General features: G+C 41.3%; 2 protein-coding genes across 2 annotated transcripts in view; both read right to left on the bottom strand.

Moving 5' to 3' along the window:
* Window positions 1-2,095: 2,095 nt before the first annotated feature.
* On the bottom strand, window positions 2,096-14,137 carry NDUFA12 (NADH:ubiquinone oxidoreductase subunit A12). Its single transcript, XM_036250995.1, has 4 exons — window positions 14,004-14,137; window positions 13,043-13,125; window positions 11,321-11,408; window positions 2,096-2,370 (listed from the first exon to the last, which is right to left on the bottom strand). Exons 1-4 carry the CDS (start codon window positions 14,087-14,089, stop codon window positions 2,190-2,192), a joined length of 438 nt encoding a protein of 145 aa, XP_036106888.1. The 5' UTR covers window positions 14,090-14,137; the 3' UTR covers window positions 2,096-2,189.
* Window positions 13,052-14,813, bottom strand: part of NR2C1 (nuclear receptor subfamily 2 group C member 1) — a 55,942-nt gene continuing 54,180 nt past the window's right edge. Inside the window, exon 15 of the mRNA XM_036250992.1 lies at window positions 13,052-13,125. Coding sequence (XP_036106885.1) covers window positions 13,117-13,125 — 9 coding nt within the window. The 3' untranslated portion in view covers window positions 13,052-13,116. The remainder of the gene's footprint in view (window positions 13,126-14,813) is intronic.

The following is a 14,813-nucleotide window of genomic DNA, read 5'->3' as shown; positions in this document are numbered from 1 at the left end:
GACATCTGTGGGACAGATCTGTAAAGCTATTTCTGTCCCTGCCAGGGGAAAACAAACTGCTAGTGGACTCTGCAAACTACAATGGATAAAAATGCAGTGGTTAGACCAATAGTTACGTATCAAATGCCCGAGGCTGTACTAAGCTGCTCCAATAGAGACCACTTGGAGAACAGCAGCTGTAATTTGGATCGCCTCAAGATTCAGTGTTAATGGGGAGTCCACTGTCATTCTCCAAGACCCATCAATCTTTCCCACTGGTCAAACGGAAGTACACCAACACTTGGGGACATAACAGATTACCACGTTTGTCTTTCTGCCCTTTGATGGTTGTACTAGTTCCTGTAATTGCTCCCAAAGCCTTACTGCTTTCTTGCTTATTGTTTTGGTAGGAAAAGAATGCTGCAATGGCTCCCCCTCGGTTCTTCTGCCACAGGAGCACTTGCTCCTCAGGTCAGGGGGCCAATGCTGAGATTCCGCCAAGAATGTGCATCCTAGCTACACTTAGGAACTGAGGAAATGAACCAGGGGTGCGAGCTCAGTGTGCCAGGGCTTACAGTCTCCCTCCCGTGACCTCTATGCTGACCAGGGGCCGCAGGCTTCTCAATCCCCACAAAGTTCATGCTTAGATCAAGTATCCACTGATCCCTAAAAACTTTGGATATTTCTCGTTTCCAAGTACATATCACCTAAAGAAGTAGCTATTGTTATAGCGCGGCTTGATTAAATCAAGGGTTTTGGTCCTGAGAATGAACTCGGGTCTGGGAATTGAGAAGCAGCAACCTTCTAGCTTGATTCAAGTGTCTGTTACCTAGACCTATCGAGTTGGCTTTAAAAAGAAAATCATGCCTGTTGCCTTCATGCCTGATTGTGCGAGTACCTAACCACAGTAAAAGACTGTGCAGATCAGACATTTCCTAATCGCTACCTTTCCACCTTCTCCCATGAACACACCCATTTTTCTCCTAACAGGTGAACCTCCAACATGCCTGACCCCGAAAGACCCGCAAGCCAGGACAGAACTTCTCAGTGCTCACAGGTTTCCCTTGCCAATCTATTCCGAATGGCATTGGAAAGTGATGTTTCCGGCCCCGGCAGAGAAATTACTGAAGTGGCAGATGGACAGAGCATATGAAATCTCGATCTAGCACTGGCCAGCTTTTAGTGTTTGGTCCTGCTCTACACTGGTCCATCAGCAAATTGCACAGCTGCCCAAAGTAGCACACGGAATACAGTATCTCCTGAGGGCACCAAATTCAGCTAAGTAAGGGATACTCAGCAGTGAGGCTGCGAGGACACTAGCTCCCTGTGACTGAGAGACTTTCAGAACTAGTCTGATGTGCTTTCTTTAGCTCAGTAGTTCACAATCTCGGTAGTTCAATGCAATGGAATCATCGGGTTGGAACCCTTAGAGATGCTGGTTTAATAGCTTGAGCCTCTGGAGCGTAAATATTGCCCTAGGTGACATTCAAGTGCAATTAAGGACTTTCCAGCTCCTTCCAGATCCTGATCACTTGATTGCTGACGCTGCTGGCTTTCTGTCCCGAACACAGAGGGATATGGCCCTGCCTTTCGTCCTACCAGACACAACCAAGGCCAAAGACCCCTCACTTCCCTGCAGGTCTCTGCCAACAACCCATTTTTGAGAACTAATCTGAATATTAGTTATTTTGTTTGCAAACAAAAAATGGGTGACCCTAGTTAGCTTAAAGAAATAAGAATATACTGGATGGATCCTAGGATGGTTCACACACCCAAATATACTGTGAAAGAACCAAAGCTCAGGGAATAGGAAATCTCTAAAAACCTTCTCCTCAGAACTAGCTGCCATAAAGCTATCCAGCTCTGATCACTCACCTGTCTCTCATTCGAGTTTCACGTTCCCCGAGACAATCCCTGGGCAGCTCAGCTTAAGGTCTTGCCCTGTCAATCAGCTATGGTAGAGAGGCAGGGTCACCAAGCAGACACGACCCCTGGGCAAGGGGAAGCTACGCCAGCAGCCACCCCAACAGAAGTCTACTTCAATTACCCGCGTTTGTAAGCCTCACAACTGAAAAATGACAAATTAAGGGCAAAAAAACCCACACAAAAGACATTGTTTAATCAAATAATTTTAATTACGTTACCAGCAATAAAAGTGCAATTACATGAAAAGTCCATATTTTACACATTTAAATTATTTTTCATTGTCTTCACTTGTAAGGTGTTGAAGGTGGGACCCACTCCTGAATCTTCTTTCTAGTGGTGGAATACGGTACATACTGCTGTGGTGTGCCACTCAGGTTGAATTTATGGTTTGTCCAAATGAATTTACGAGCAGTAGGTGGTTTCACTGTTGGAGGATCATCGGTCATACAGTGAAGCCAACGGTGCCTTGAGGAGGGGAAAGAAAACAGTTACCAAGAGGCAGTGCAGTGTGGTGGGGGGAGGGCGAGAGGGCAGCTCTGGGGCTATTTTGCTGCTTGAGTTCAAATCTTAGCCCCATCACTAACTAGCTGAACTTTTCTATGCCTTCGTTTTTTCATCTGAACATCTATTTCCTAAGGATTGTATATGGATTAAATGAGATAAGACACATAAAGCACCTTGAAAATTTTCTGTGCATAGTAGGTGCTCAACAAACTCCAGCTATTGCTAGTATCCTTATTGTATTTCATCAAATCTAGAACACCACCAACTTTAAGATACACCATTATTTTATGCATCTCTAAGAAAGAAAAATGCTGCCAATTAAATTATGACACTATTGACAGAATATATATCCTAATTTTAGATGTAAAAATATATTATGAGCTTGACGGGCCTCAGCATTACTGAGAGATGCCAGAGCCGGCTCTGGGGCCTCCATGTGCCCAGGCTGCTCCAGCTCAGCAGCTCTCGTCTGACCCCGACGCTGAGGAAGAGGGTCTCTGCGTGAACCTGGAATTCAATCTTAAGCCTGAACACTGGAGAAAATAACATTCGTTACCTTAAAATTATTAAATCACAAACCAAAGTTCACAAGTATATATGCCTTTAGCATTTAACCATTTAATTTCAAAGGGTATTTGCAGGAAGTGCCAGAAATCCGGCCTGAAGAAGGAAATGGAGCTCACAGAAGAATGTCTCTCTAATGACTGAGACAGGGAGAATCAATGGCCAAAGGACAAAGAGTAGAACTGAGCAGAAAGCCACGCTGAGTTTATATGGGAAAGGAAGGAGAGAACTCATCCCACACCCCCCAAGGCTCAGAGCTCACGAGACAGACATGACCCTATGAAAACAGGGAATGAGGACACAGGCATAAATTGCAGCTCCAAGAAAAAAACAAAAAACTGCCCAGCTACAGAGAAAAGGGCAAGAGGAGGAGGTTTCAGTAAAATAGTTAAGACTAAAGCTAATAAGAAAAATATATAATGCTATGTCTGTTCAAGAAGATCTGCTCACAGTAATTGATAACACATAAAATCTGAAAATGTTTTCCCAGGATAAGGCTACTGGGAAGGGTCAGGAGATGAGCAGACAACGTATTCTCATTGTGGCAGTGTAAGCAGCTATCAGAAACAAGAAAATGTTATCTGCTAGGCTAGCATAACCTTTCTGTTACAATTAGTATTAAATAAAGGCTAAGGAAATCACACGTTTTAGATTTCCACACCAAAGAGTTCTGCAAAGCGGGTTTTCAGCCAGGTCACTTTTATTCCTGGCAGTTAAAGACGCAGCAGACCTTGCCCTGGCCGGTTTGGCTCAGCAGTTAGAGCGTCGGCCTGCGGTCCGGAGAGACCCGGGTTCGGTTCCCGCTAAGGGCACGTACCTCGGTTGCAGTGTGTCCCCGGCCCTGGTTGGTCGTGCGGTGGCAGCCACTCGATGTGTCCCTTTCACATCGCTGTTTCCCTCTCTCTCTCTTCCTCTCTCTCCTTCCCACACTGTCTGTACAAAAAATGGAAAAATGTCCTCAGATGAGGATCAAAAAAAAAAAAAAAAAAAAAAAAGACGCAGCAGACCAGCAGCCCTGCCCAGGAGACTGCGCGCAGCCACTTACAGTTTATGTCCCTCATGTTCTTTTTTGTTTTTTATTTTATTTTATTTTATCCTCACCAGAGGACATTTTTCCATTTTTTGTACAGAGTGGGAGGGAGAGAGAGGAAGAGAGAAAGAGGGAAACATCGATGTGAAAGGGACACATCAAGCGGCCGCCACCCGCACGACCAACCAGGGCCGGGGACAAACTGCAACCGAGGTACATGCCCTTAGCGGGAACCGAACCCGGGTCTCTCCGGACCGCGGCGGACACTCTAACTGCTGAGCCAAACTGGCCAGGGCCCTCATGTTCTTTTTTGTTAATCCTCACCCGAGGGTATCTTTCCATTGGTTTTCAGATAGAATGAGAGAAAGGGAAGGAGGGAGGAAGGGAAAGAGAGAGAAATATCAATGTGAGAGAGACACATCCACTGGTTGCCTCCTGCATGACCCCGACCAGAACCGCAACTGAGGTACGTGCTTTTGACCAGAATCGAACGGAGACTCTGGTCCGCGGGCTGATGTTCTAACCAGCCAGGGCAAAATGCAGAATCACGTAGACTATGAATGAGGAGACTGGCAAAAAGGCAAAAAGTTATAAATACCAAAGCGATAAATATTTATAATGAAAATATAATACGTTTTTGGAGAAACTCAGTACTCAAATATACCGAGGTTGTGTCAAAATAACTGGAAACAAAGATATACTAAATCACAACTCAAATGGGAAAAATCCCACAAGTGGTTGACTCTATTTTCAGTATAAGGAAAAGTGTGTCAGGGAACAGGGAAGGAAGACTAGCCCTTTCTTTTTCAAAATATACTACTTTACTTAAATAGCCCCTCAGTTTGGGTGTATTCAAGGTGCAAAATGAAGGGATTTTAAAAATCATGGCAAAAAAAACAGTCTTTAAGATTAGAATTAATAAGAAAAATAAAAAAGTTTTATTTTCCCTTTCAGCTAATTCTCAGAAATAAAACATTACTAAATAACAGTGAACAACAACAACAAAAACATAGGCAGTTTTAAATCTTTCTTCTCCTTGGAAAATGTACATTATTAATTTGGGAATCAAGACAGATTTCTGACCATACTGTTCACGTTTCAGATGATTTCACTCAGCCCAGAAATGCCAAAGATCTTTCAGTTTTTCAAAAAATAAATATGAAAGACTAAAGAAAAACTTGATTGTATTTTGAGGTAAAAATACTCAGCATATGCCCTGGCCGGTTTGGCTCAGCGGTTGGAGCGTTGGCCTGTGGTCTGGAGGGACCCAGGTCCGGTTCCTGCTAAGGGCATGTACCTCGGTTGCAGTTTGTCCCCGGCCCTGGTTGGGTTATGGAGTAGCAGCCACTCGTTGTGTCCCTTTCACATCGATGTTTCCCTCTCTCTTTCCCTCCCAAAAATGGGAAAATGTCCTCGGGTGAGGATTAAAAAAAAAAAGGGAGAAAAGAAAATACTCATCATACTAAAATTCTATTCCTCCATTCCACTTTAGTTTATGACACATTCTCACACATATCACTTACACTTACTTAATGTTCCACATTCTTAAAGTGAGGAAGCAGAATTGAAATGACTTTCACAAGGTCCCACAGCATGTATGTGAGTTACAGAACTGAGGCTTGAACATAGCTTCCCAATGGAACCTGGGACACCAAGAGTTTAAGTAACTTACCCAAGCTGGAGCTAAGATTAAAACCCACCTACCTCTTCAAATAGCCCACTTACATTAAAAACAAAAACAAAAGGATACATACGCATTGAAAAAGAGATCACAAGAATATATATTTAATGTTAACAGTGGTTTGTCTCAGTGCAGTAAAATAACCAATTACTTTTATTTACTTTGTAATTTTCTGAAATGTCTGTAATGGAAACGTACTACTTTACAGAAAGAAAAAAGCTATTAAAAAGAAAAATCCATCCTGGCTGGTTTGGCTCAGTGGCTGGAATGTCAGCCCACAAACTGGGGAATCGCAGGTTCGAGTCCAGTCAAAGGCACGTACCTCAGTTACAGTTCAGTCCCTGGCTCTGGTCGGGGTCATGCAGGAGGCAACCAATCGATGTGTCTCTCTCATGTAGATGTAGATGCCCCCCCCCCCCTTCTATCTGAAGATAAATGGAAAAATATCCTCGGATGAGGATTTAAAATAAAAAAGAAAAATCCTTCTAAATCAAACCAACTAGAGATGGTTTTAAAACCCTGTCCAAGTCATCTGTCATTTTTTTTTTTATACTATAAATAGGTTCTGTCTACTTCTAACCCCATTTCATATCCTCTTAAGCCATCATAAAAAAAAAAAAAAATCACTCTCTAAAGTATTCAAATGTTTTAGCGGCAGACTGTTTCTCCCAGTCCTCCTTAATGAAAATGTTTTTTAAGTCAACTCCACAAGGCAACATCTTTCACATCAGCTACAAAGAAAAGGTTCAAACTTAGCTTTCGTTTGTTTGTTTTATCTAGAAACTTCAAAATTTTTCTACATTTTACTATCTCTAGCAGGTACTACACACTGATAACCTGTGAACAAAATGAAGATTTCTTCTGGAAATTGGAATCAAGAGCAATTCAGTAATAGCCCAGCCAGTGTGGCTCAGTGGTTAAGCGTCAGCCCATGCACCAACAGGTCACCAGTTCAATTCTTGGTTGGGGCACATGCCCAGGTTGTGGGCCAGATCCCAGTGGGGGGCATGCAGGAGGTGGCCGATCAATGTTCTCTCTCACTGATATTTCTCTCTCTCTCCCTTCCTCTCTCTAAAATCAATAAAGAAAAATTATATATATATAATATATATAAAGAGCAGTTCAGTAATACACTGTTTATTTCCACACCCCAGGTATGAAATTTTCCAACAACACATCTTTGTAAAATATTAGATTCAATCTTAAATAAAGCACTGAATAGTGAGTAAAATGTGTTCAATAATAGCTGAATTTAGAAAATCCAAACAATCTTGTTTTCTGCTTATAATTAACACATTTTAGCTGAGAAAAGTTATAAAAGTAAATATTAGGAAGGATCTATTTTTAAAAGAATCTTGCAACCCACTGTACTGAGCAACACTCATTTCAATTCAATTCAAAGAGCATTTCACAGGACATCTACTACTTGGAAATGACTAGATTAAACAAATACACCAAGAGGAAGAAAATTATCCCACCACTGAGAGATGGCTATTTAGGTGAACAATATTTTAAAAGACTAAAACAAATAATTCAGTGGGACAAAGTATTAAAAGGGACAGATGGGCCTGGCTGGTGTGGCTCAGTGGTTGAGTGTCAACCCATGTACCCAGAGGTCGCTGGTTCAGTTCCTGATTGGAGCACATGCCCAGGTTGTGGGCCAGGTCCCCAGTGGGGGTCACGCAGGAGGTGGCCAATAGATGTTCTCTCTCATCAATGTTTCTATCTCTCTCCCTCTTTCTTCCTCTAAAATCAATAAAGAAAAAAATAAACAAAAATAATAATAAATGGGACAGGTGGAAGTCAGAATGAAATTCGGAGGTAAATTTAGCTTTAAATTCATATAAAAGCTACAAAAAGAGTGACAGATATACCATTTTTAGATCAGCTAGAAGTGAAAAAAATTATTGTATCCAAAAAGCAAAATAATGGTTGTTTCAAGTAAAAGAGTATACCCACATTCAGTCAACAAATAATTTATTGAGCAACTGCTATATGCTAGACGCTGTTTTAGGCTTTAGCAACACAACAATGAACACAAGGTCCTATCATCAAGAAGCAAGGTAGTTGGGGAAACAATAAATTAAATAATACCTCATTAAACACTAGGCAGAGACAAGTGCTACCAAGGAAAACACTAGAGCAGTGTAAGGGGACACAGTGTGAGAGCAGAACGGAGCTCTTAAACAGGGTAGTCCGAGAAGCCACCAGCACGGTCACTTGAATCAAGTGAAGGCATGAACCACACAACATCTGAGAAGCAGCGCAAAGTGCCTGAGATGGAAGTGTGTACACTGTTCAAGGAAAAGTGAGAGGCCAATGTGGCCAAATCAAGGGTCAGCAGGGCAGTGAACAGGGCAGTGCACGGAAAGCCTGGCAGGCCGAGATCACGTAAGGTCTTACAGACCACATAAGGAGTTGGGTTTTGATTCTATCATGAAAAGTCAATGATAGTTCTGAGCAGAGATTGGATGTGAGCTGACTTACATTTTTAAATAAACACTCTAATCACTTAGTATGTAAAGAATACTAGAGTTCTGCAGAAACATAATCAGACCAGTTGAGAGGCTGTGGTAGAAGTCCAGGCAAGAGATAACTGTGGCCCTGGCCGGTTTGGCTCAGTGGTTAGAGCGTCGGCCTGTGGTCTGGAGAGACCCGGGTTTGGTTCCCGCTAAGGGCATGTACCTCGGTTGCAGTTTGTCCCCGGCCCTGGTTGGGTCGTGTGGGTGGCGACCACTCGATATGTCCCTTTCACATCGATGTTTCTCTCTCTCTCTGTCCCTCCCACTCTATCTGAACAAAATATCAAAAAATTGTCCTCGGGTGAGGATAAAAAAAAAAAAAAAAAGAGATAACTGTGGCTTGTACCACAGTTATAGTCATAAAGGTAGTGACCCCACTTTTCCCTCCCCTCTTCAAATATCATTTCCTCGAAAAAGTCTTTACTAACCCCAGTATAAAATAGACACCTGACCCTCCCATGCTTTTTATCCCTTTATGAATGCAGCTTCACATTATCTTTCTTATGTTTATTGTTGTCTAAAATACATATTTGTTTTTCTGTCTCCCCCAAGAGAACCAGAACTTTGTTTTATTCACTGTTGTATCCTCTGTGCCTTCCATAGGTCTTTGCACCTGACAGGTATGCAATAAATAAATAGTTGTTTGAATGCATAAAGATGATACATTGTATTTGCTACTCATTACTCTATGTGTAAGATAATACCTAGCTTTCTAATAAATCAGCCCTACTTCAAACTTATTCATGATTCAAACTTATTCAGGGAAGAACCCACAGAGTTAGAATTCCACAATACATGCCATTCAGCAAGAGTCCAAGAAACAAACAGCTGAGCTTGTCCCACATCAGGCTTCCTACAAACTCATCACAGGCCTTTAAACTTCCCTTACAAACAAGGGTTGTCAAAGGTACTCAGCCCCGAGAGAAGGCTCCATCCACTCCAAAAAGAAATCAGCTCTGTATTCTCAGTTACCCTCGGGCACCTGTTGGAGTGATGTCTTCTACAGCTGTCAGCTTCTTTTTCATGTGAAGTCAGGTCGTATGAAAGGGCGTGCTTGGCTGAATAGTGCTTTTATCTTTTCAGGGCTTTTACTACTTTATCATTTTAAATGTGTTTCATCTCACATAATTTAAATCTGTCCCCCTCACCCCCCGACTCTCCCAAAATACAGACCTGAGCACCAATGTTAGATGAGTGCTTTGAAGGAGATAGATCAATATGAACAAGACAGCTCACCTGCCTTCTACATCCTCCCAGGACCAATCCCACTCCAAAACAATCAACCAAACAAATACAAACTGGGACACCTCATTTCCTAACACCAGAATTCCACTTTGAGACCTTGCTCTTAATAGTGCCCCCGACATACAGAATGCCCCTCTGGAGAAGGCAGACAGCTCTACCTCTAAAATCACAGCTCCTCAGAACTCAAAAGAACCATAGGTTATTATTTCCCATTAAAAAGAGCAAAAAACCCAGCCTCAAATGTAGTAGCAGTGCTGCTACTAAGAGCCAATGAGTTTTGTATAAAGACATAATCCAATACCATGGTTTTCAAACCACATCAATGATATGAGTCAATGCTCCTAATTGGTCCAAGTAGACCAGAGGTTGAAAACTGGTTGTAGGTGAACTCTTATAAACATGTTTGCTTAGCTCACACAATATTAAAAAACAAACAAACGACTATTCTGTCTAATCAAATAGCCCACTGAATTTAAATAAAATAAAAAATTCACTTCCTTAGTCACAGTAGCCACATTTCAAAGGGCCACATGTGGTTAGAAGTTCCCCTACTGAACAGAACAAATAGAGAACATTCCATCATGTATTAGATAGTGCTATATTTAAATTGACAAATATTTTAAATTAACATATAAAAAAAATACAAGAAATCTCACAAAATACAGATTTTCACTTTCTCTTGAAAAATCCTATCTGGAAACCCCTGGCCAAATACTCAGTTGATGGAACTGAGGACAGGTAAATAGGGCTGCTGCTGTCTCTGGTGGGATGTGTGCTTTTCAGTTCATTCTATTTCCCACTATTGTCTCCCGTCTCACGATTCACTCACCTGGATTTCTCACTGAGCCTTTACAATGGAAGTGAATACTCTGGGATTATCCCAGCTGCTACTCACTAGAGCAAAAACTATTTCTGATGATCAAGTTCAACTAAAATAAAGTGTCAGATAACCTGATACTTACTTCTAGTTTTTTGGTGAAATTTTCTAGACTAACTGGCAAGGATCACCAGAATTTATCGTATATCAACCAAATGGTATTATTTCAGCAACCTATGGAATAGAGATCAGTACTTTGATTTGAAATAGTCAATATAAAATTTGGTAATTCAAGGAAAAGCATACAGAATTTCATTTCAAAATAGTTATATTATAAAATCATAGTTTTTAGAGATCTAAGGAACTTGGGGGCTCTCATTTTATAGGTGAGAAAACTAAGCCTCAGGGAGGTTAAGAAACTTGCTTATGGTCGAACTGCCAAGTAAGATCAGAGGCAGAATTATTTTTGCCTTTCCCTTCACCCATATCCAGGTGATACTATGGAATATTGTCCACCTCCCCACCCCCCCAAAAAAACAGCCACACTATGTTGTTACACATCCATGAAGAGATAGGGTCTATGTTCTCTCCCATTAAACTTGGGTAGCATTTTCTAATCGCCTTGACCAATGTAAGGCGAAATTGATACTGAATGATTTCTCAGACTAAGTCGGACAAAGCAATATGGTTTCTGCTTGCGCCCCCCACCCCTCTCTCAGAGCACTTGGCTGAGGAAGCCCCACTATGTCTTCAGGTGACAGCCAACATCAACTTCCAGACACTGAGTGCAAGTCTTCAGATGATTCTTCTATCCAGTCTTTGAATCTTCCACTTGAGGTCTGATATCCTGGACCAGAAATAAGCTATCCAGACTGTGTCTTGTCTAAATTCCTGACCCACTAAAACTGTAAAATATATAACTGATACAGATGCTTTCAGAATACCATTGCCTGCCTTATAAATAAGCTATTCAATAAATAGTTGTGTAATAAAACAAACACTGCCAAGCAAAAAAAATAAAATAAATAAAAAAGAATGTTGACTTAGCTTACCATTCAGGGGGCACCATGCTTCCATCCACATCCCAGTATGTGTTTTTGCCATTCATTTCAGTAGTATATATAACCCATCGGTGACGGCCTGAGTGGAAAGATCAACATTTAGAAAGATGTTAGAAAATAAAGACAACCTTAAAAAAAAATCATGATTGCCTAATATCAAAGAAGACAACCTTTTTATTAAGACAAGACTTTTATGTGCTCTTATAAAAGAGACATGTTCGAGAAATAGCACCCTGGGTGTGATAGTGAAGGCAAGCTTCTATCAATAGCCTGGCAGCTGCCACAGCAAAATCCCTGCAGAGAGACTAAGACCTACTCTGTGGGTGGGGTCCTTTTCCACAGTGAACCCTTGTTTCCACCCATGTCAAGAAAGCAGTACAGGGAGTAAGGGAATATGTTCCCAGCCGGTCAAAGTATTTAGGAGAAAGTGCTCCTCTTGAGAATGAGGCAGAAGACATGTACTCACAGCAATCACACTTGAATTAGATGTTTCCATATAAGTATTTTTTAATGACCACCAGAAATTGATTATACATAATAAGCAAACTATATACATGATGGTTAGATAAGTAGGACAGTTCATGTCATCAAAATAATATGACTACATTCTTTAACACATTTCTATGGAGTAGTTGGAGGCCTAACCACAATTTACAAGACTGTTTCTATTGGGTCCTTAAGAAGGGCAAAGATCTGGATTCCAATCAAGTATTTGTCTCTTACTACCAGTGAATATTAGGCAAATTTTATGAGCCTCAGTCAGTTTCTTTGTCTATTGAAAGTAGATGACTATACCTACATCTTGAGGTTGACATGAAAATTAAATATCACACACATACACCTACTTCAACATCAGACATGTAAGTGCATAATAAGTATTAATTCCTTCTACCACTTCCTCACTGCAATACCCGACACACAGGGAATATGAATTCATCTCTATAATAGATTTTAAACCAATAAAAGCAAAGGTAATCTGCATTTACTTTATAGAGTTTTCCTCCGTAAACATATCATCAACAAATATCAACTAATGCAATTTAAACATGACCATATCCTATTAAAGAAATACAGATTTCAATTGAGACTTGCTTCTTCTATTACAGAGATCAATCTTGAGAATAAGTAACTAAAAGTAAACTATAACCCAATGTGGCAGGGGAACATGATGGCAAATGGAGGAAACCTCAGGTAAGGTTTCACAGAGTTAGGCCATGATGATAAAGCTGGGCCTTGACAATCTCCCAATAAATATATCAAAATTTTAATTATGTACACTTAGACTCAGCAATCCCAATTCCATAAATTTATTCTTAGAATATTTAAACAAGTAATTACAAGCAAGTTCACAAACCATTGTTTTTAGTAAAAAAAAATAGTTGAAGGCAATCTAACTGTCTATCAATAGTAAATTATTTGAGAGAATAATGGTTCTTTCATACAGTAGAATATTGTGTTACTACTAAAAAGAATGCTGTGAAAAAAAATTTTAATTAAAAAAAACACAAATATCCAAACAAAAAAGAATGCTGTAGATACATCCAACTAATTAATATGAAAAAGGTTCCCATGGTATTTATGTAAAAACATTTCCATTTATTAACATAATCCCGTGAAATAAAAATACATATATATGTATGTTTATACATTCATTACAGAAGCTCAAGTCTAAAGCTCACTCCTGTTATTCATATCACATAATACTGCACTCACCAAAAAACTGCTTGTTGTCTTCATAGTATTTGTTTCCATATTTGTCTTCCCCAACTAATGTACCAACCCTCACATCATTTGCCCTGTGAATATCCAAAAGAAATCAGATATTTTAGAATGAATTCTTTGCTCAAAACACAAATGTAAATAAAGTGAGAATACCAATGTTAAGAAACAAAGGCTGCTACATCAATTAGAAAAACGAGGAGATGCCTGGGGATGGTCACTGTTTGTGGACTTCCAGCCTTCATTCCCAGGCCCACACCACCCGCTGTTGAAGAATCAGCTTTCCGGTAGAGCTCTAGAGTACCTGCTCATATTGCCCCCAGTACCATGTAGACAGCACAAGAAAAGATAAACTACCCAACTGACACACTTAATCTACACTAAATATATGGATGCAATCACAAGACTATTTTAATGTACGATCAAGAGGCACTGGAGTTAGCAAACACCTTCAGGAAACCAGGAAGCCAAAGTATTCCATCTTAAAATGATACGAAGGTCCGAGCTTTCATTCGATTGTGGGTCTCCAATTGGCTTCCAGGAACGATGCCGCTAGTCGGATTCAACGGAAGTCAGGACTAGTAGAGACCATGACGATCACCTTGTTCAACGCCTTACAGAAGATAAAACTAAGGCCAAATAAGGGGCTAAAAAAACGCTCCCAAGGTCACACAGTGAGTGGCAGTGTTCAGTACTCTCCGGGAAGCAGGGCAGCGATGCAGCCCTGACGCCCTCGCCTCCACGTCACAGCTCCGTCTCTAGAGCTGGCTTTGGTGCTGTGTCTGGGAGACCCCTGGGAAGGGGTTTCGGCGGGGGAAGGAAGGCGGAGATTAGGCCGGTTGTCCTTGACCAGAGCTGCGGCTTCTCCAAGGTGACCCAAGCCCGCGCCCCATTCCAACAACCCAGCCAGCGCAAGTCTAACCCAGAGGCCAGGGGCCTGGCTCTGGCCGCCTACCTGAAGAGCATTCGTAGATAGCCCCGGAGGCCGCCGTGGCCGCTGACCTGCTGCAGTCCGCGCTTCAGGACCTGCAGGTACTCCATCTTGTCCTGCAGGCCCCGCCTTCCGGGTGCGCCGTTAAAAAGGCCCCCGGAGGAAGCGAGCACTCAGCTGCGGGGAGCCTACCACACAAGGGTCCCACTCGTGCGCATGCGCAGAGCTGAAGCTCCGCAGGCGCGGCCACTTCCCTATTTCTGGAGGGTTTCCTTAGGTTTCCTTGGGACGCAAAGGTGCAGTGAACTTTTACCAGTTCTCAGGAGTTGCATTTAGAAGGAGGCATGTGGTGGAAAAGTCACCTAGACTAGACTTCCCCAGTTGGAGTTTCCTTCTTTGGGGACCCCTGTTTCCTCATTGCAAATGATTGCCTCAGACTACTTCAAAATCCTTTCTTTCAGGATTCTTTAGAAACAAAATACCACTAAGAAATTCAGTATTGAGCACATAATGATAATGAGTACATGTACTAGCGTTGTGTAGGAATAGCGAGAATAGAAATGTACTGTATATGATTAAGCACCTGCTCTCAAGGATTTGGTGATTTAGTTGCAAGGTTAAAATTCAAAATTAAAGTATTAAAAATTATTAGGAAAGTAATAATATATATGTATGCATACATATATATATATATATGCATAGGTGTGTGTGTGTGGGTATACTGTCACACAGGAACAGAGCAACAGTTCTGTTCCTAAACAGAAGCCCCTAAATCTGTTCCCCCTCACCCAGAACTGCCAGGAATGGGACAGGAGCTCAGAGTCTGATCAGGTG

This window comes from Molossus molossus, unplaced genomic scaffold, assembly GCF_014108415.1.
Source record: "Molossus molossus isolate mMolMol1 unplaced genomic scaffold, mMolMol1.p scaffold_m16_p_10, whole genome shotgun sequence".
Classification (NCBI taxonomy): domain Eukaryota; kingdom Metazoa; phylum Chordata; class Mammalia; order Chiroptera; family Molossidae; genus Molossus; species Molossus molossus.
The sequence above is the reverse complement of the archived record's forward strand: the minus strand, read 5'-3'. Positions and strand labels throughout refer to the sequence as shown.

Coding starts and splice junctions, on each gene's coding strand:
- NDUFA12 (XM_036250995.1), bottom strand. CDS start 14,089: ATGGAGTACCTGCAGGTCCTGAAGCGCGGACTGCAGCAGGTCAGCGGC. Junction 11,409..13,042: donor AGACAACAAGCAGTTTTTTG/GTGAGTGCAGTA, acceptor CTTTCCACTCAG/GCCGTCACCGATGGGTTATA. Junction 2,371..11,320: donor AGCATGGTGCCCCCTGAATG/GTAAGCTAAGTC, acceptor CCCCTCCTCAAG/GCACCGTTGGCTTCACTGTA.